The following is a 20,284-nucleotide window of genomic DNA, read 5'->3' as shown; positions in this document are numbered from 1 at the left end:
AGGAATAAAATTCCCTGCAGAATGAAAGAGAGGCAGATAGAAAATAGTCATAAATTACTAAAATTTAGTAATTCTGTGACTACCCGTGTTTCTGAGTGTACATAACCTTTGACACTCCACATTGCAGTTTCCGTGTCTTGGAATTTGTGTGAGCCATTCCTGAAATCTTCCCATTGAAGTCTTACAAATACATGACATGTATTTCTTATAAATTTCCTTTGCTAAAAATGTATCCTAGAATATGTATCACCGTCCCCTAAGAAGCACTTGCGGACAAAGAATTAATCAAAATTCAGAGCATCTCAAATTTGTAGAACGAGAGACAAACAAGAAAAACATTACATATTTCAATGCTTGCTGGGAACGATTTTCCGTAATTTCAGTTCATTGAATTTTTATGACATGCTAGTCTAGTAGTATAGCACGTTTGGCACGCTTGGCGCACTCTTGCGCTCTGAAGGCACACTCTGCCGAATGAAGTGCGTAGAGTGACCTCCCCCTTGGTTGATACTTTTTCAGCTTTGTGAGTGCAAAACCAACTGATTTTCTTTAATTCCAAATCGTGAGATGAATTAAGAACAATCGTCGACGACGCGTACATATGTCAATGATGGCCTACTTAACTGTTTATCTTGGTTTCCATATTCACGATTTTTCTAAGCCTGCTTATCATACGATTAAAAAAAGTAAAGAAGGCAACCTTTACTTTTTAACAGGCTGATACGTCTTTCTCTGTTCTTGAGAACATTGTTGTTGCGAAAGAAGCAAAACAATCCAACTCCGGGTAAAAACTGAATGCAGGCGAAATAGGCCGTCATTGAAATTTATACGCGTTGTTGATGATTGTTGCTAATCCATGTCATAATTTTGAATTGAAGAAAATCATTTTGCATTGCATTGACGCTTCTGAAAAAGTATCAGCATACTTTCAGCATGTCAGTGTATATAGGGATACTTCTTTGGATCATTATTAACTTAGAGGACCGAGTTTTATCACTTTGAAATTGCGAACTGCAATGTCAACATGGCTGCCAAAACGAATGACGGGCTATTTAGCCTCAATTTGTTAAAAGCTTTTTTTGGGCAGTCGAATTCTCCGCCCCATTAAACATTTGACAGTTCAACAGCCGACTAAATTTGTTGAAAAATCGGTCGATTGTTGCACCGACGCTTATGGAAGATTAACACAGGTATCAACCGAATATCACCCGATTTAATAGGGTGGGCCGACGTAATCCTACTAAATAGGTGGACAAATCGGTATATCAAGTAAAATCCAAGCAAGTTGACCTACTAAACACCAGATTTCGTCGGCCACTCGATTTAATCTGGCGATTAGTCAGTTGATCGCTGTGTTAAACTTCCATAAGCGTCGGTGCAACAATCGACCGATTTTTCAACCAATTTAGTCGGCTGTTGAACTGTCAAATGTTTAATGGGGCGTGTTGGTTTTTAATAAGTTTTCGGTAGCGGGCATTTGTTGACAGTTGTGATGCTGTCGGTGCTGTCTGTCGTCATTCGCTCTTTCGATGCACATAGTCTGTGACTGCAATCATCGTAATCATTATCATTAGTGTGGGTGAAGAAGTCGCGGTGAGGGTGTTTCTCGGATGCAGCTGTTTCAGGTCCCCCCTACATTTGCACTAGCCCCATTCGTCACACACAAATTAGAGCTCTTCAATGCCGAAGCAGTGTCGCAATCTACCAGGGCCATAAATAATTTCCTATCCGCAGAACTGTGATTAGCAGCTTGTAACTGTTTTGCTTATCAGCAGTGTTCTAAGCTGAGAAAGAAAATGCCACGACTTCATTCCGTATACTTTCTTCTAGCTGTGGTTCTCTTGAAAACTTCCAGCCGAGCCCATACGGAATCCGACGAGCTCAAGCTGAAACGGGTAAGTTCCTTTGAAGTTGATTCCCAGGACTTGAACAATACCTAATTAGTTTTGCTTCACAGGATAACCATCGTCCCAAGGAAATTTCCGTTTCCGGCCTTCAGCACATCTCTAATCTTTCTCAGAAAAGTGGATTGAATGAGATACTTAAACACCTGCTGGTGGAACGTGTCGTGGGGACTCCGGGTCACGAGAATGTCAAGAACTACATTGTGGACTACCTGAGGAAGTTGAACTGGCAGGTGGATCTGGACGAGTTCGAGGATGAAACGCCCACCTTTGGGAAGCTGAATTTCGCCAACATAATCGGGACCCTGAATCCGAATGCCGAGCGATTCCTAGTGCTGGCTTGCCACTACGATAGCAAGTACTTCAAGGATCAGGTGTTCATCGGGGCCACGGATTCGGCCGTTCCCTGTGCGATGATGCTGGACCTGGCGGAATCGTTGAAGGCCCAGTTCAGCAAGAAGAAGCTGGACAATTCGTTGAGCTTGCAGCTGGTATTCTTCGATGGGGAGGAAGCATTCCACCAGTGGGGACCGAAGGATTCCATTTACGGCGCACGACACTTGGCAGCCCGGTGGGAGACGGAGGACAAACTGAAAAAGATCGATATGCTGGTTCTGCTGGATCTGCTTGGAGCTCCTGATCCCAACTTCTACAGCTACTTCAAGAACACCGAAAGCTGGTATGCCCAATTGATATCGGCCGAGGAACGCCTGGAACGGGCAGGACATTTAGAACGCTACTCGTACAGTAGCGTGGCCCCGAACCAGCAAACGATTCGGTACTTCCAGCCGCATTCCTACTATGCCTACATTGAGGACGACCATATTCCATTCCTGCAACGGCAGGTTCAGATCCTGCACGTGATCCCAAGCCCATTCCCGGACGTGTGGCACAAGCTTTCCGACGATGCCAGCGCCGTGGACATTAACACCGTGCAAAACCTGATCAAGGTCTTCCGCGTGTTCCTGGTGGAGTATTTGCACCTGTCCGTATGACGAAGGGCCAGCGAAAGGGGGGACGAGCTTTGATAGTTTCATTCTGATTCCATTGTTCCCGTGTTAGTTCGTGTCGTTTTGCTTGGGTGATGGGCAAAGTTTGCTTTTTACTTACTTGGTTAGTGTTAATTTGTTTTATGACCATTCTTCTTTATTAGCGACAATTTTGTGCAATTTGCTTTTTCCCCTGTTCAACTTACCTACTTTCAAATGTGATTGTGTTTATGAAAAGAGTTTTAGCTCGAACCGATGAGTAACTTAACTGAGGCAGCCATAATGCTGACGCCATCCACAACATAAAAAGTGATAATAGTATTGTACAGTAATATGTAGGTATGATATAGTAGCAATTTCCTAGCACTGTGATGATTGTAACATTTTAAACATAGCATAAAATCAGAGAGCATCACGTTGCAATAAAGACATTTGTCATTTTGAGATATTTGGACACTGTTTAAGGGGACACGGGAGACCGTGTTATTTTCCCTGTCTTTCGTCTCACTCTAACAATAATCATCGAAATTTTGTGAAAGCAAATCTCGAGTTTTAGTGAACCGATGAAGCTGAAAATTTATCGGGTTGTGCACTACATATATAGAATCATAGTGATACATTTTTGCATCGATATATGGAGTGGTTCTTCGGATTTGCTTCTTGAAATGGATAGGGTGATTATGATGACGTCCCGTGCGGCCTTAAGTTATTACTGAAGAAATCCAAACTAGTTTTAAGCTAGGTCATCCCCAGAACATCTTCATAGCACTTCCAAAATATTGGTCTTTGTAAAAAATATTGCAAATTCTGATGATTCCTAACAATGCTTTTGTTCATATGGCGTAAGTTCACGGTTATTAAGTTAAATTTCATGTTATTCTTCTTAAATTGCAATTTGAATATTTCGTGGTAGATATTTGACAGAGCCTGCTTCTCAGCTTAGTGTTCTTATGAGCAAATCCACAGTTATTGACTGAGAGTTTTCTTTGCCAAAGTTGCCATTTTTCCCATTCGTATATCGTGTGGCAGGTACGATATACTCTATGCCCAAGGGAAGTCTAGGAAACTTCCATTACGAAAAGATCCTGGACCGACCAGGAATCGAATCCAGACACCTTCAGCATGGCTTTGTTTAGCCGCGGACTATGACCACTCGGCTAAGGAAGGCCCCATCGGATGTTCTATTTTAAAAATAGGAACTGCTCATATTCGCATAACAGTTCCATTTATGTAGGAAATCCCATAGAATATGGGGTTGTTATGCTAGTAAGGGCAGTAAACTGTGTTACAGCTTGGCTCGTTCGTAATCGACCGACAGCTTGCTCACCTGTAGACGGACACGGAATCAGGATAACTGCTTATTGGGAGAGAGGATCACCAGTTCTGGCTTCAACCAGGTTCCACGATATGCAGCATCTCAAACACGTGTAGACTCAAGTGAAACAACTCATTCGAATCGAACAACTAATGACTATTATTTGGAATGTTGGCGGATATGTAACTAAAATCGAATTTTTAATCTCTATTACTAATTTTATAATCCATTTTACAAAGATTAACAATGTGGAAAATGCTTCCTTCTTCAATGACATGTTTTTCACTTCTCATTTTTTATTTGAATTTTCCAGACTTTCGCGCTTGCTACGATTGTCACGGCAACCTGCTCACGTGGCTGCGACGACGAGTTCGACGTCGGGTGACTGCGGTACCCGAGTAAAAACATTGAACATTGATTTCATTTAAATGTGATTCTGTCTCATATCGCTGCACACCAATGATATTTTTAAGTCTAATTTTTCACTACGGAAAATATTAATTTGGATTAGACAAATAATCCAGCAAAAAAATTCTTCACCGATTCTTCCGAACAACTCGCGAGGAGTATCCTTTCACGAACTTTCCAGTGATGCAACCATGTGCTTTTAGGAGATTAAAAAAATACACCGACATGTTAATGCTTCCAGTGAGCTTTATATGCCTGTTGAAGGGAGCACCACACTAGACAACTGACTAGCATGCAACGCCCAGTGGCACAAACGACAACATTCCTCATGATAAGTTTTTCGGCCTGAGGCGGGAATCGAACCCACACTCCTTAGCACGATACCGCAAAATGCCTTAGGGTTGATTTCTTCACCATGGCTTAAGCCGTAAACCACGCTTACCCATATAGTTAAACTAGTTTTAAGACCTAAGCGGTGGTGAAGAAATCGGCCCTTAGTGACACTAATCGCATGGCTACGAAGCCAACAAATTCCTCTGAACATTTTCACGGGAACTTCTTCATGAATTATTTCTGTACCGTTTCAGTGCTTTCACAAAGAACTCTTTTACCAGTTTTCACCGAATATTTATTTAATTATTTCAAACAAACAATTGGAATTCATATGTAATAAGTACATATTTTTTGATTTATTAACGTGAATTTTAACACATATGGCTACCCAAGTATACAAAACAGCTGTATTGCCGTAAGCCTAAAGTAAAGTAGTTAAAAGGTGGGAAAGGGCCATGATACAGTCAAACTAATGCAAGATTATTAATAAAGCCACCAAGCAATTCATAAAGTAATATTAGTGCATTGATACATTTGTAATGTAGCGTTAATGCTCTATCGCCTGACAGCTCTTGAAATTTGTCTAATAAAAGCAAAGTCGCATCAATATTTTTGATATGCAGTAGAATACCTGCAATGTTATAATGCTTGTGGTTACTTGGGAAGCATCCAACAACAGTGCGCTTTCTAGTTTGGCTATATGCACTAGCAGAAAGCTTGAAATAAGGGATTGTTCAAATATTACGTAACGCAACAAGGGGAGGGAGGGGGTCTGACATAGTGTTACGGTTCATACAAAAAATTAAAAATTTCCATACAAAATCTGTTACGTGGGGGAGGGAGGGGGTCCAAAATTGGTAAATTTTACGTTACGTAATATTTGAATGAACCCTAAGCAGATCAGAAACGTTTGTCAACTATTTCTCCAGATTACTTACTTGATACTAGATGGGCTACAATTCGCTACGATGAATCTGCGTCGAATGGATGAGTCTTCTCCACTGGGCTCGGTCTGAGCCAATCGCTTCCAGTCGCCTTAAACGTTAAGTGCCCTTAAGTCCTCCTCAACTGCAAAAAGCCATCGTGTGCGCGGCCTACCACGAAGTCGGCGGCCTCGTCCGGGTTCTCTGTTGAACATTATCTTTGCTTGTCGTTCTTCCGGCACTTCAGCTGGTAACGGAGCCCGTAGAAAGCCCGACTCGCAGCTGCAATACGTCTTTTCACCTCACGGGTAACATCATTATCACATGTCACTAGTGTTCCAAGATACACAAACTCTTTCACCACTTCAAACTGTTCACCACCTAGCACCATTTCGCCACCACTAACACGTTCTGACCCACGTTGACCACCAGCTATCATGTACTTCGTTTTTGTGATGTTGGTCGTGAGCCCGATCCTCGCTGTCTCAAGGCACGAACGCCTCTTCCACTGCCCGACGGTCAATCCCGATGATGTCGATATCGTCCGCAAAACCAAGGAGCATATGAGAACGTTTGATAATGGTACCGCTTCTCTGCACACTGGCTCTCCTGATAGCACCTTCGAGCGCTATGTTAAACAGCAAGTTAGAAAGAGCATCACCCTGTTTCAATCCATCTACGGTTACGAATGATGACGAAATCTCGTCCACCACCCGCACACTTGATTTCGATCCATCAAGCGTTGCACGAATCAGTCTAATCAGTTTCGCCGGAAAGCCATGTTCGGACATAATTTGCCACAACTCGTTTCTCTTCACTGAATCGTACGCTGTTTTGAAATCTACAAACAGATGATGAGTCTAAGTTGTACTCCCGGAATTTATCTAGGATTCGACGCAGGATAAACATTTGATCCGTCGTTGATCGGCCTTTTCGAAAACCAGCTTGGTATTCGCCGACAAAGGACTCCTCATACGGTCTCAATCTGTTGAACAGAATTCCAGACATGATTTTGTATGCCGAATTAAGGAGTGTTATCCCTCGGTAATAGGGTCCTAAAGCCCTGTCCCAATTTTAGTGCCAAACGCTTAAGTTTAGGCCAAAAACACATGTTTACTCAATTTTTTAATGTTTTTCGTTGGTTTAAGTTTAAAAAACATTTTTTCATGTTTCTTTAGATTTTGTCACACCCCTTGGCTTGAACTCAAAATTTGGGTACATATTGGATTGGATCCATTTTTTTAATCAAAGTTTTAATATGATATATCTGTTATTTGAGCGGGAAAAATTGCTAAAGTAGTTGCAGTATCATGTTCTTTCGTGTTATTAAATAAAAACAAGATTTCATTAAACATTTTAGGACCCTATTGGCGCACTCCAGTCGATGCCCTTTCTTGTACAAAGAGGACATGAGACCTTCCAACCAACTAGTAGGCATTTGTTCTTCCTCCCATATCCTCGAAATTATACGGTGAAAGAGTTCGTGCAGCTGCTCACTTCCGTGTTTGAGAAGTTCGGCCGGGAGCTCGTCCTTCCCAGCAGCCTTGTTGTTCTTCAGCCCATTGATAGCTTTCTTTACCTCATCTAGCGTTGGAGGTTCCACAGCCTGTTCATCATCAACGATTTGAATTCTGCTACCAGATCCACTTCCGTTATCTCCGTTTTATAATGACTCCATGTACTCTTTCCACCTGGCGGCCACCATTGTTTTATCTGTCAGCAAGTTTCCTTCGCTGTCGTTGCACATGGCGGCGCTGTTTTTCTCCGCACACCATTTACAGACTCGTAGAACCGTCGCATGTTGTTCTGTTCCATAGCTTCTTGCGCCTGAGCAATTACTACCTCTACATGCTCCTTTTTCTTTCTGCAACGGATCCGTTTTTCGGCTGCCCTTGCTTCCTTGTACCGCTCTCTGCTCTGACGAGTACCAGACACCAGCATCCGGCTTCTAGCCAAGTTCTTCTCGTTCGTCATTCTCTGGCACTCCTCGTCGAACCAACCGTTTCTTGGTCTTCGTTGAGCAGTACCTACCACTTTCGCGGTACTGTGCTCACCGCTCCGTGGACTGACTCCCACAGATCGCTGAGGTTGACGCTTTCGTCGATTTCGCTAATCCGCTCGTCGAGCTTTTGATGATAGTCCGCTGCTACGCCATCTGCTGGCAGGCGTTGGATATTGAAACGCAACGATCGGCTATTTCTAGAACTCGAAACGGTTAAAAATCGCGCTCGAATTTTGCTTTCAACGAGATAGTGGTCTGAGTCGATATTAGGACCCCTGAAAGTTCTAACATCGATGACATCGGAAAAATTGCGGCCGTCTACCAGAACATGGTCGATTTGGCTGCAAAAATCGTCATTTGGGTGTTGCCAGGTGTGCTTGTGGATATCCTTGCGTGCAAAGTAGGTGCTACTGATGGCCACCCCCCTGGTGGCAGCAAAGTTCACTAAACGTAGGCCGTTGTCGTTGGTAACAGAGTGAAGGCTCTCTTTACCAATGATAGGGCGGAAGAAGTCCTCTTTTCCGACCTGCGCATTAGCGTCACCGATGACAATTTTCACGTCGTATTTTGGGCATTCTCCATAGATCTTGTCGAGACATTCGTAAAACGCATCCTTCACGTCATCGGGTTTGTCGTTAGTCGGTGCATAGACGTTCATCAAGCTGTAGTTGAAGAACTTGCCCTGAATCCTCAATACGCAGATCCGCTCGTTGATCGGCCTCCACCTAATAACTCGCTTCATCTGCTTCCCGATCACTATGAAACCGACTCCATGTTCAGCGGTGATTGTGGTAGATGTTGTATTTGAATGCGGTGTTAGCGACGGGGTCTACCGCTCTGAATTCACGTTCTCCAGATCTTAGCCAACGCACTTCTTGAATAGCAGCCACGCAAACGCCAACTTTTCGCAATTCACGAGCCAAAAGGCTCACTCGTCCAGGTTCATCTAAGGTCCTGACGTTCCAGGTACCGAGTTTCCAATCATAGTCCATATTTCGTTGCCAGGTCGGTTGCCGAAAATAACGTTCGTTTCTTCTTCTTTCTCCATTTTTCGTGGTGGATAATGAATTCGGTAAGCTACCTAACCAGGGTCGCGCTACCTACATCACGTTGATGGGGCTGCCATCTTAGGTATAGCTGACGTGATACAGCATTTCATACTCAGCCGCTGGATGCCAGAACAGACGCTGTTTGAGCCACACCTCGTGGTGTACAGACGCTCAGAACGTACCTCCTCACTCTAGCAGATGTCAGAAGGACAACAGTGCCCAGGCTGCACTACCAGCTAAGTACGCAACCCTTAGCTGGTGGTCTTTGTTAGAGTGCCTGTAAATAAGAGTGACGTCATGTTCCAGTTTTGACAGGTCTCCTGCTCGATTGGAACGCGGATTTGTATGGAAATGACAGTTCGCCGCTGTTCCAATTTTGACATTGACGCCACTCTTATCTAGATCCACTCTGGTCTTTGTCATCATTTGACCCGTGGAAGCGCGAGGTAGGAACTTGTGAGAACCAGAGCTGTGTTGGTCGCTCCTTCCTGATTGTCGACTCAACATTTTACAGTTCATTTGCATTTCTCCAGATTAGTGCCTTTAAAAACGTGAGTAGGGGCACAAGTCGGCCATCTTTGGATGCCGAGATGTTTCACCTTAATCGTAATTGAACTGGATCAAAATTGATAATAAATCTTCGAGCTGTTTAGTAGAATACCTATAAGTAGATGAAAAAACCGAATTTAGTACTATACCATTTAATTCCACTAGAGTTTGTATCCTTTGACAGATACGCGTATTTCGACCTCAACTGTAAGGCCGTCTTCAGTGTCGTGTACTAGACTCGACTTGAAGAAAACCATCGTATGCACACATTATATATTAACACTAGGTATAAACCTATTTCCCTACCCACTATTATTATTATTATTATTATTATTATTTTAACTTAAAATTTATGAGCTTTAGGTACATTCCATCCCTCTTTTGTTGAAACTTTAAATGCTGAAAGGTACATCACGGGAACGATTAGTAGGTACCAAGTTGAATAGCCATGTATTGCCGTTGCCGTTGTCTCTGTTGAGTAGCGTCGTAGGTACCTGTTTGCAAATTTCCAGACTCTCCGCCACATCCAGTTTCCAAGGAGAAGAAACATTTCTCAAAATTTTGATATCGGCCGTCGTAATTGTATGTCCTTCTGAAAAGATATGTTCTGCCACCTTAGATTTGAAATCGTATGTCATCCCCTTGTCTATCGTCTTCTGAGCTTTTCCTATTTCCGCTAAGTGTTCCTTGAATCTAACCTCTAGAGACCGCTTTGTTTGACCAACGTAGACCTTGCTGCAGTGGGAACAGCTGATTTTGTAAACACCAGCCTTGTTTAGTGTGTTTACCGGATCCTTGGTAGAGCCTAACGAAGTTCTAAGTTGGTTGTCTCTGCTGGAAAATACCAAATCGATTCCGAAATTCCTTAGCTTTGGGCGGAGCTGTTTGCTGATGTGTACGTCGTATGGGATGGAGACTCTCTTCGTGGGTTCGGTGATAGGGGTTAGTGTCGTCAAAGCATTCCGAATTCGCTGTCTTTCCTTTTTGTCGATGATAGCTTTTATCGTCCTTTCCTTGTATCCGTTGATCCTTGCCGTCTCGTAGATATATTCCAGTTCCTTGGTCTTTCCGTCTTCGCTGAGGGGTAGAGTCTGCATCCTGTGGATCATGTGGTGAAACGCTGCCATCTTATGCTGGAACGAATGATTCGATGTGTAAGGGATAACTCGCTGGGTGTTTGTAGGCTTCCTGTAGATTTCGAAGTTGTAAGTTGAACTTTCTTCCCTGGTGACAAGTAGATCCAAAAATGGTAGTTTTCCATCCTTCTCCTCCTCGTGGGTGAACTTGATATCCTTGTGTACGCTGTTGATTGTATCCAAAATTTTAGCCAGATCGTTCCGCTTGATAACGCTGAAAATGTCGTCGACATATCTCCACCATTTATCCGGTAATACTCCTTGTTTCTTTAAATTTTCCTCAAAATTCGCCATGAATAGTTCGCACAAAAACGGGGAGAGAGGGTTTCCCATGGGGGCTCCTTTCGTCTGTTTGTAGAAATTTCCTCGAAATTGAAAGTAGTTTTCGTCCATGCACAATCTTGCCAACCTCATGTATGTCCTGACCTTTCCTTTCCATGCTGCATCCGTCCTTTGGGGTAGTAACCAGTCCTCGAGAAGATTTAGGGAATCCTTTACTGGAACGCTGGGGAAAAGAGCCGCTACGTCGAAAGAAACCATCATCTCGTCATCTTCGATGTGTCCTGACTCTAATAGTTTCTGGGAGAACTCCTGGGTGTTTTTAACTGACCTAGTGGGGAATGGATTCGGCATACTCTGGAATTCCTTGACTAACCATTTCGCCAGTTTATGAGTGGGGGATCCGTCGGCCGAGATGATTTCTCGCATTTCCTTTCCTGGTTTGTGAATCTTCGGTAGTCCTTTAATCCGTGGAAGAATGGGGTTTGATTCTTTCAAACGAGCCTCGCCAATAATTGCCTTGCAGTCCTTCAGGGTTTTGTCCGTGAGCTTGATGAGTCCGGGTAGTGGATCCACTCTCAAATGTCGGTAGGGGCCTTCGTTGATCTTTTTCGCCATTTGTTCGTCGTAATCCGTCTTGTCCATGATGACGACTGCGTTGCCTTTATCCGCCTTGATGTAGAATACTGGTTTATCCTTGAGTTCTTTCACGATCCTCGTCTCGTCCTTGTCTGCCTTGCTTCGTTGTCCTGTTGTAATGGCCTTTGCTACGATGTTCCTCGTTGTGTTCTGGTCCTTTATTGGTACGTTTTGGATGATTGCTGTTTCCATGTCTACGATGATTTTCTCCACATCAGGCTTCGTAGTCACCGCATATCCTAACCCCTTGTTGAGGTGTGTCAATTGCTCTACTGTGAACTGCTGAAGGTGAGGACATACATGAGGTTGGCAAGATTGTGCATGGACGAAAACTACTTTCAATTTCGAGGAAATTTCTACAAACAGACGAAAGGAGCCCCCATGGGAAACCCTCTCTCCCCGTTTTTGTGCGAACTATTCATGGCGAATTTTGAGGAAAATTTAAAGAAACAAGGAGTATTACCGGATAAATGGTGGAGATATGTCGACGACATTTTCAGCGTTATCAAGCGGAACGATCTGGCTAAAATTTTGGATACAATCAACAGCGTACACAAGGATATCAAGTTCACCCACGAGGAGGAGAAGGATGGAAAACTACCATTTTTGGATCTACTTGTCACCAGGGAAGAAAGTTCAACTTACAACTTCGAAATCTACAGGAAGCCTACAAACACCCAGCGAGTTATCCCTTACACATCGAATCATTCGTTCCAGCATAAGATGGCAGCGTTTCACCACATGATCCACAGGATGCAGACTCTACCCCTCAGCGAAGACGGAAAGACCAAGGAACTGGAATATATCTACGAGACGGCAAGGATCAACGGATACAAGGAAAGGACGATAAAAGCTATCATCGACAAAAAGGAAAGACAGCGAATTCGGAATGCTTTGACGACACTAACCCCTATCACCGAACCCACGAAGAGAGTCTCCATCCCATACGACGTACACATCAGCAAACAGCTCCGCCCAAAGCTAAGGAATTTCGGAATCGATTTGGTATTTTCCAGCAGAGACAACCAACTTAGAACTTCGTTAGGCTCTACCAAGGATCCGGTAAACACACTAAACAAGGCTGGTGTTTACAAAATCAGCTGTTCCCACTGCAGCAAGGTCTACGTTGGTCAAACAAAGCGGTCTCTAGAGGTTAGATTCAAGGAACACTTAGCGGAAATAGGAAAAGCTCAGAAGACGATAGACAAGGGGATGACATACGATTTCAAATCTAAGGTGGCAGAACATATCTTTTCAGAAGGACATACAATTACGACGGCCGATATCAAAATTTTGAGAAATGTTTCTTCTCCTTGGAAACTGGATGTGGCGGAGAGTCTGGAAATTTGCAAACAGGTACCTACGACGCTACTCAACAGAGACAACGGTAACGGCAATACATGGCTATTCAACTTGGTACCTACTAATCGTTCCCGTGATGTACCTTTCAGCATTTAAAGTTTCAACAAAAGAGGGATGGAATGTACCTAAAGCTCATAAATTTTAAGTTAAAATAATAATAATAATAATAATAATAATAGTGGGTAGGGAAATAGGTTTATACCTAGTGTTAATATATAATGTGTGCATACGATGGTTTTCTTCAAGTCGAGTCTAGTACACGACACTGAAGACGGCCTTACAGTTGAGGTCGAAATACGCGTATCTGTCAAAGGATACAAACTCTAGTGGAATTAAATGGTATAGTACTAAATTCGGTTTTTTTGGATCAAAATTGACAACATTTTGACTTTCAAGTCATTTTTTTTTGACGTTGGATAACGTCTTACGGCAACATACTGGGGTACAATTTTGAAAAACGAAAAATCGCTCGCGTCACGAAAAGTGGTTAGATTTTGACTGTTAATAACTTACTAACGCCCGGATAGATTTTCCAGATTTTTGCACAAATCGATTGGAAATCTTTCTACGAATCTACTCCAACAATGAAAACTATTGATTTTCATGACTAAACTATTGAAAAATTGGGAAATATCAAGGTATGTCTTATTTTTCATAGAAAAGCACATTTTTCTTGCTGTTATAAGGTTTTGAAGTTTTGAAGTTAACATGTACCTAACACGCAACTTTAACATCGATTTGAGCAAAGAGGAGAACATAGAGTTCGCGGTTCATGGAGAAGTACCACAACCTCAAACTGGCTTCGAAACTCACTAAAGCAGCCAACCTTAGTGGATCATGCGTGGATCTAACGTTCAACCGGAATCTTTGTTTAGGGAGCAAGAGTTAGGGGGACTGGGGGTAGTTTGTCCATATTTAGGAAAGCAGCGATTTTAGATGTGAAAAACATTATTTTATGCTCTTTGTTAATGATGAGCGGATAAACAAACATGTTTTCTATCAAATAGTGGAAACAGCTATCCATTTTAACTTTTCTGGGTTTTATAAATCATTTTTTTTTAAATGCTTGCTTTACTGCATAGGGGAAGACGGGGTAAGAGCGCCTGCCGGGGTAAGACGGACCACCTTCCGTTTGGCATAAAAATAGCGGTTTTCTTGAAAGTTTATCAAGCACTTTGCAAAAAGACAAGATTTTTGTCATTCCGAAGCATTTAGGATGATATTTTTATGAAATTTTCCATAACAAATATCAAAAACAAAGTTTCTGCTTGTCAATATTGAATTTGATCTAAATTTAACAGATACTCACTTAAGGATTTCGGAAAGGATTTTTTTGTAAAAACATTACAAATTACCCGTCCATGCTTGAACAACAATGTGAAATGTGCATTAGTGAAGTGAGAATTGAATCGTAAATGTTTAGCTTTGAAATAAAGCCATAGTTCTGAAATTTGCGTAAGTGGGGTAAAACCGACCACTGTTGATGGGGTAAGACCGCCACCCCTAATTTATACCAAATCAAATGTCTAAATCATTTTTAAAGTTGTAACTACGTTGTACATTACCATTCCAGTAAAATTAATCAATTTTGGTAAAAATTCAAGCCAAATCCGCAATATGGGTGTTTTAAGGATATGATAAATATATACCTAAGTTTTTTGAACTCATAAACCCTAAAAATGATTCAATATCCACATCCCAACTAACAATTCAGAGCCACAAACAAGCATGCATGTTTAATTATTGTTCAATAATGGTAATGGCAGCTGAATAAAAAAAAATGCTCTATAAAGAGCTGAGAAGGTGCTTCTTTAACACAAGCTTAGATCAATGTTCAACGTTATGCATTAGAATGAACAAAATTTGAATCGCCACTTATTAAACGTTTCCAAAGATTCTCATTCGACTAGTCAAGATTGTTCTACAAATGAGCTGAACAAGACATGTTTCCCCCAATTAAAAAGCCAATATTCCACTAAACAAATGTATATGTATAAAAGGATATTCAGAAGACGAACTAACGTTTTACTTGCGTCGCACTTCAGCTATTCCCACATGTTTAACATAAGCATGAATAAGAGCTGATTAAGTATCTTATGAAATCCTAATTCAGCTTCAGTATAATATAAGAACAGTTGATCCAACAGAGGCCAAAATGACGATTAACAAACACATTGTTCAGCAATAAATAAGCCTTGTAAAAGCGATCACACTATAGCTAAATTTCATAAAATGGACAAAATATCCGAAATTCGTGTTGAGTTCCGAATGCATTTCAAAGCTCATAAATTATGCTTTCTTAAAACATTTGAAATAGCTGTTCAGAAAGTAAACATGGTCAGTCTCCAGAAATGCAGAATTATTGTGAAAAACAAAAATAAACATTTAAGCTAAGTATTCCGAGTAGGAGCAAACTGACAAACTTACAAACAAAGCGTGATATTGACTTTATTGACATAAGAGATAAAATATCTGAAGACAATATCAAAATTTTGTTCCTGGAACTTCTAAACCTATGAAAAATTTGATGTACGCAGATCTAATGAATAGCTCGCAGCTATTGGTAAAATCTTACAGAATCTAAATATGACATGCCAATTTTGTTCTAGTAGTTTATTTCAGAAATCATTTCCAGATATTTTATATCATATATCTATCAAGTTAATATCACTTTTAGCTATCCATATTATATTTTCTATTGCTAAGCTTTTTTCGCCTGCTCGGGATGTTTTTCCGTACAAGAAAAATTGAAATTTCTTTGACAGAATTGATTAAATAAATGTCTATAGCCAGCTACATTTGAAATGACATTTCTTCACAACTGAATAAATACTGCGCCCTAAGAAAAATGATTTACTTGGTCATTTCCGAAAATATAAATCGCATCATTTTTCGAATATTTTTCTATTCAGGTGGGTTCTGAGGACTAACCCTTCAAATGATTCAAATATATTCATACAGAGAACTTTTACTTCAATGAATATGTAACAGGTTTATGAAAAATACAAATAAAAAAATAATCAAACTATAATTTATAAAATTATTTAAGATAATTAATCAGTTTTGAACAAATTAAAACTTAATATGAAATTAGATTAATCATTTCAGACTGTTTTTACTTTGTGTAAATAAACATTATTTTGACCAACATCGACATAAATTTTCTCACTGTGCGCTAAAAATAGCCGACTGAACTCAGCTTGGATCAGCACTAAACAGCAGCTGAATAATATGCTTGTTCAGTTGTAGATTAGCGTACCATGTGTTGATTAGACGTTGTCGAATAGAAGCTCGAACATGGTCAATATTCAGCTATGAGAAGTTTATATTTTGCACTGGACGGTACAATCATCAATTCAAGGATGACGCAGATGGCAAGGTATACCGCTGACGATTGGAAGGTCTCGTGTTCGAATCCAGTATACAGGCGATTTTTAAATAAGATTGTTAGACTATCATTATAATAGTGCACACTACATTTATAAAGTGCCTAGAAAAATATTTTTTTGTTTTTATTAGTCTTTAATTATTTTTAGACCAGCCGTATAAAAGCTGAACTAAATGCTTGTAAAACGTTTTTAAAGCTGAAAAATAAAGTTGGTATTCAACGACATGCTTTGATTTTTTTCTCCAAATTTGTGTGAACAATGCTTTAACAAAGGTTGGCCATGGAAATTATTAAAATGTTATAAAACATGATGCTGGATAAAACTGCCATAATGGTGTTTGTTAAATGAGTGAATGTTAGTTGGGATTAATCAATGTAGAATTCATAAAACGTTATATTTTTTAGAATCACAGCGAACTGATATATTTTTTTGCAAAATTGTGTACGAAAATCGTGGTGGTCGCTTTTACCCCGTGGGTGGGCCACGGTGCTCCCCTGACCGTTATTATCAGAAAAAAATCTCCATCAAATCTGTGCTCACCTGTCGTTTTCTATAGCTATGCTGCATGTTTGGGCAAAATTTTAAAAAAATCGTAGGGCCCGTTTTGAAGTTACACCCTTTTGATTGTGTAAGTCTACAAATTCACTGGGAATCTGAGATATTTTAACGGATTTATACTAGTTATGATTATCAGAAGAAATATACCATGGAAATTTACTTCAAATTTGGTGTTTTTAGTTATTTGTAACTTCTAGGTAGAGTTTTGAATGAGAAGATCAACGAAATATGGAGTTACGCCCTTTTGGAGGTGTAACCATCAAAGACACTAGTCTTATATATATTAAATAGGCATTATAATAACGTCAGACACGTTCAAATGTTTTCAATGACACATTGCTCTTACATGCCGCAAAAGTCCCTCACAATAAACTGATATTTCATAGGCTCAAGTGATATAAGGCATTACGGAGCCGATTTCATCATGTACCAAGTTAGTTTTCATATAACAATATTCTGGATAGTTTTGTGAAGCAATGAACTCACGATTCAGATTATTTAACATGCAATTCATGTTATGTATCGAAGCGTAAATTGACGTCAGAGAACACTTTCGGACTTCAGTTTTCGATTATGGGTAGCAGGGTATGGAGTAAAATGGAATTAACGAAATAGAAAGCAGCGATATAAAATAGAAAAATATAATGTAAAGTATATCCGTTATCATTTTGTTAAATATAATTTGAAATCGTAGCACTTACAGAGCCTAATTTTAAATATTTGTTTTTGTTACCTACCGTCGTTGGGGGTGATAATGGGTCAAAACAGGATATGTTCGAATTATTTAGTGTAATTTAACTTCAATAAACTTCAACAACTGTCCAAAAAATAATAAATAAAAATATTTATCCATTGCAGCATTACAAGTGAATGATATCTCCACAGACGGAAAGACATTGTAATTTAAATTTAAAAACAAGTTGAAGATATGATTTCGAAACCATTCACAGCTGAAAAATATTGATGAAATCCGATGCAAACAAGACGAAATGACATTTAAGATGTTTCACAAGCACGATAAACCCTTTTAAAAGTACGATTATAAAAAAAATGAATAGCAATGTAAATAGTATGGAAAAGCAGCATTTATCGAATTGAATTTTTCATTGAATTCTTTTCATTGTTTTCAATGCATGGATTCCACAAGTAGATTGTTTGATGTTTCAGCAGAATGGGTTGATCGATTCATACAATTCTTTCGCTGTGGTATGCCATAAATTACCACAAAAGCACAGACGTAACAGCTAGAAAACTTATTTAATTAAAACATAGTCACGTGAGCATATACGCCCTTGCTAAAAATACTACATTTGAAAATAATAGAAGTGTTATGTCTGTTTGCCTGTGACTAAAGTATTGACAGTGGTCTTAAGTGCCAGAATTTGGCCAATACTGCATTACTTAGTAATTGAGGTTTGATTTCTGGGGCAGCACAAAGTTAGCTAGAATAGCCGGAGGCATCTTGTTGGGTATTAACAATATTTTATGACTAGTGATAACAATACAAAATTGGTTCCGTTATGCCTTGATCGCATGAGCCTATGGAAAATCGATTCATTGTGAAATACTTTGAAGGCATGTAATTGCAATAAGTAATTGAGAACATTTGAACATGTTTACCGGTATTAGGATGCCTAATTAGTGTATTTAAAATAAGTGATTTTAATAGTTAGACTTACAAAAGGGCGTAACTCAAAATTTTGATAATATTCTCATTCAAAGCTCCGCCCAGAGCTTACAAATAACTAAAAACACCTACTTCAAACTAAATTTTGATAGTTTAGTACTTCTGATAATCACGACCAATCAAAATCCGTTCAAATATCTTAGATTTTCTATGAATTTGTAGACTTATACAATCAAAAGGGCGTAACTTCAAAACGGGCCCTACGATTTTTTTTAAATTTTGCCCAGACGTGCAACATAGCTATAGAAAACGACTGGTGAGCACAGATTTGATGGAGATTTTTTTCTGATAATAACGGTCAGGGGAGCACCGTGTGGGCGGTTTTACCCCGTCGCTAAAAATAATCGTGATAAGACATCACTTTTTCAAGCTTCAAGAAATAAATAAATTTTTATAAATACAACACCTGTGATATTTTTTGATCATACCTAAGGCTTCAAAAAGCGACATGCCAAGTAGAAAAATAATTTATTGATTCTTTATTTTTACATATGAATTAAATTGCTTAGGCGGGCGGTCTTACCCAGTCTTCCCCTATGTATTGTTTTGCGGGGTAAAACGCCCCGCTTGAGTTCGGTGTTACTCGTGCTGTAAACGTACCCACACAATCACGCCTGCTTATATGCTGCATACAACCGGGCGTTTGTTCAGATGTTATTGTTCAATAATAGTATACATGCTGATGCGAAAAATGTACATTTGTATGGTTCCACATTGCGCGTAACTCCAATATGGCATTACGTTTGGTACGTTTGGTAGAATTTGAATTCAAATGGCTGTTTTGATGTTATGAAATAGGGATGGTACACAAATTATGTCACGCTAAATTTCAACTTTTTTGACCACCTCCCCCCCCCCCCCTTTGTCACGTTTTTTGTATGAGTCCTCCGAAATTTTTGTATGGCTTGTCACGCTTGGCTTGACCACCTCCCCCCCCCCCCTCGGAGCGTGACGTAATTTGTGCATGACCCCATAGGGGTGGGCGTTTTGCCCCACGAGTTGATTAAAGTTTAGGTCCTTTAATAAGCTTTTTAAGGACAAATTTAACATATTTTTTGGATGTGATACAAACTATGACAGTGCACAAGTTGGCTCTCGACGATAGTTTCAGAAATTTATTTATTTATCGACCTATAATATGACCTTGACAATCGCATAAAATTGCAACGAAAACAGCGAAAAACGTTTCTACGATTTTCTTGAGAAAAACACAAAAAAATATATTAAGAGAAGCATTTTTATCAATTTTCTATAACCTAGGGTGAAGAGAGGAACATGGTCCAAGACGCACTAATGGGGTAAAATGGCTCACCACATTAAATCATTCCTAGAACGTTTCAATTTGTATTCTTTGCCAAACGATGTTAAAATATGTTTACCCAAGAGTTGCCGCCACAACCCTTGGAAATAAACTCGTAGATTTTTCCTTGATTTTCCGGTGAAATTCAATAGTTTTCCCTTTTTTGGCTAGATATTAAGGTTTTCCGATGATTGGATGAACATGGTTGCTAACTACTAGTTCTCCATACTAAATGGCATTCTACCCCATCCATTTGGTCATTTTGAACCACCCCCATTTTTCAACCAACTTTCCTACAAGATGTACACCCGTTAAAAAACTCAAATTGGGAAAATGTTTTCATGATGGTTGCTAGCAAATATTGTAAAGTTACTGTTAAGACTTCGAATGGCGTTAAAATGTGGATCTCATTAGGAGAAAACGACGCAAATCCATAAAGTGGCATTTTGGACCATTTGACCT

General features: G+C 40.0%; 1 protein-coding gene across 1 annotated transcript; it reads left to right on the top strand.

Moving 5' to 3' along the window:
- Positions 1–1,530: 1,530 nt before the first annotated feature.
- Positions 1,531–3,341, top strand: LOC5573804 (glutaminyl-peptide cyclotransferase). The gene is made up of 2 exons (XM_001661002.2): positions 1,531–1,895; positions 1,958–3,341. The coding sequence occupies exons 1-2, from the start codon at positions 1,797–1,799 to the stop codon at positions 2,897–2,899; spliced, it is 1,041 nt and encodes a 346-aa protein (XP_001661052.1). The 5' UTR covers positions 1,531–1,796; the 3' UTR covers positions 2,900–3,341.
- Positions 3,342–20,284: the final 16,943 nt, after the last annotated feature.

Source organism: Aedes aegypti, chromosome 2 (genome assembly GCF_002204515.2).
Source record: "Aedes aegypti strain LVP_AGWG chromosome 2, AaegL5.0 Primary Assembly, whole genome shotgun sequence".
In the NCBI taxonomy this organism is placed as follows: Eukaryota; Metazoa; Arthropoda; class Insecta; order Diptera; family Culicidae; genus Aedes; species Aedes aegypti.
Note: the sequence above shows the minus strand (reverse complement) of the source record. Positions and strands in the feature narration are given on the sequence as shown.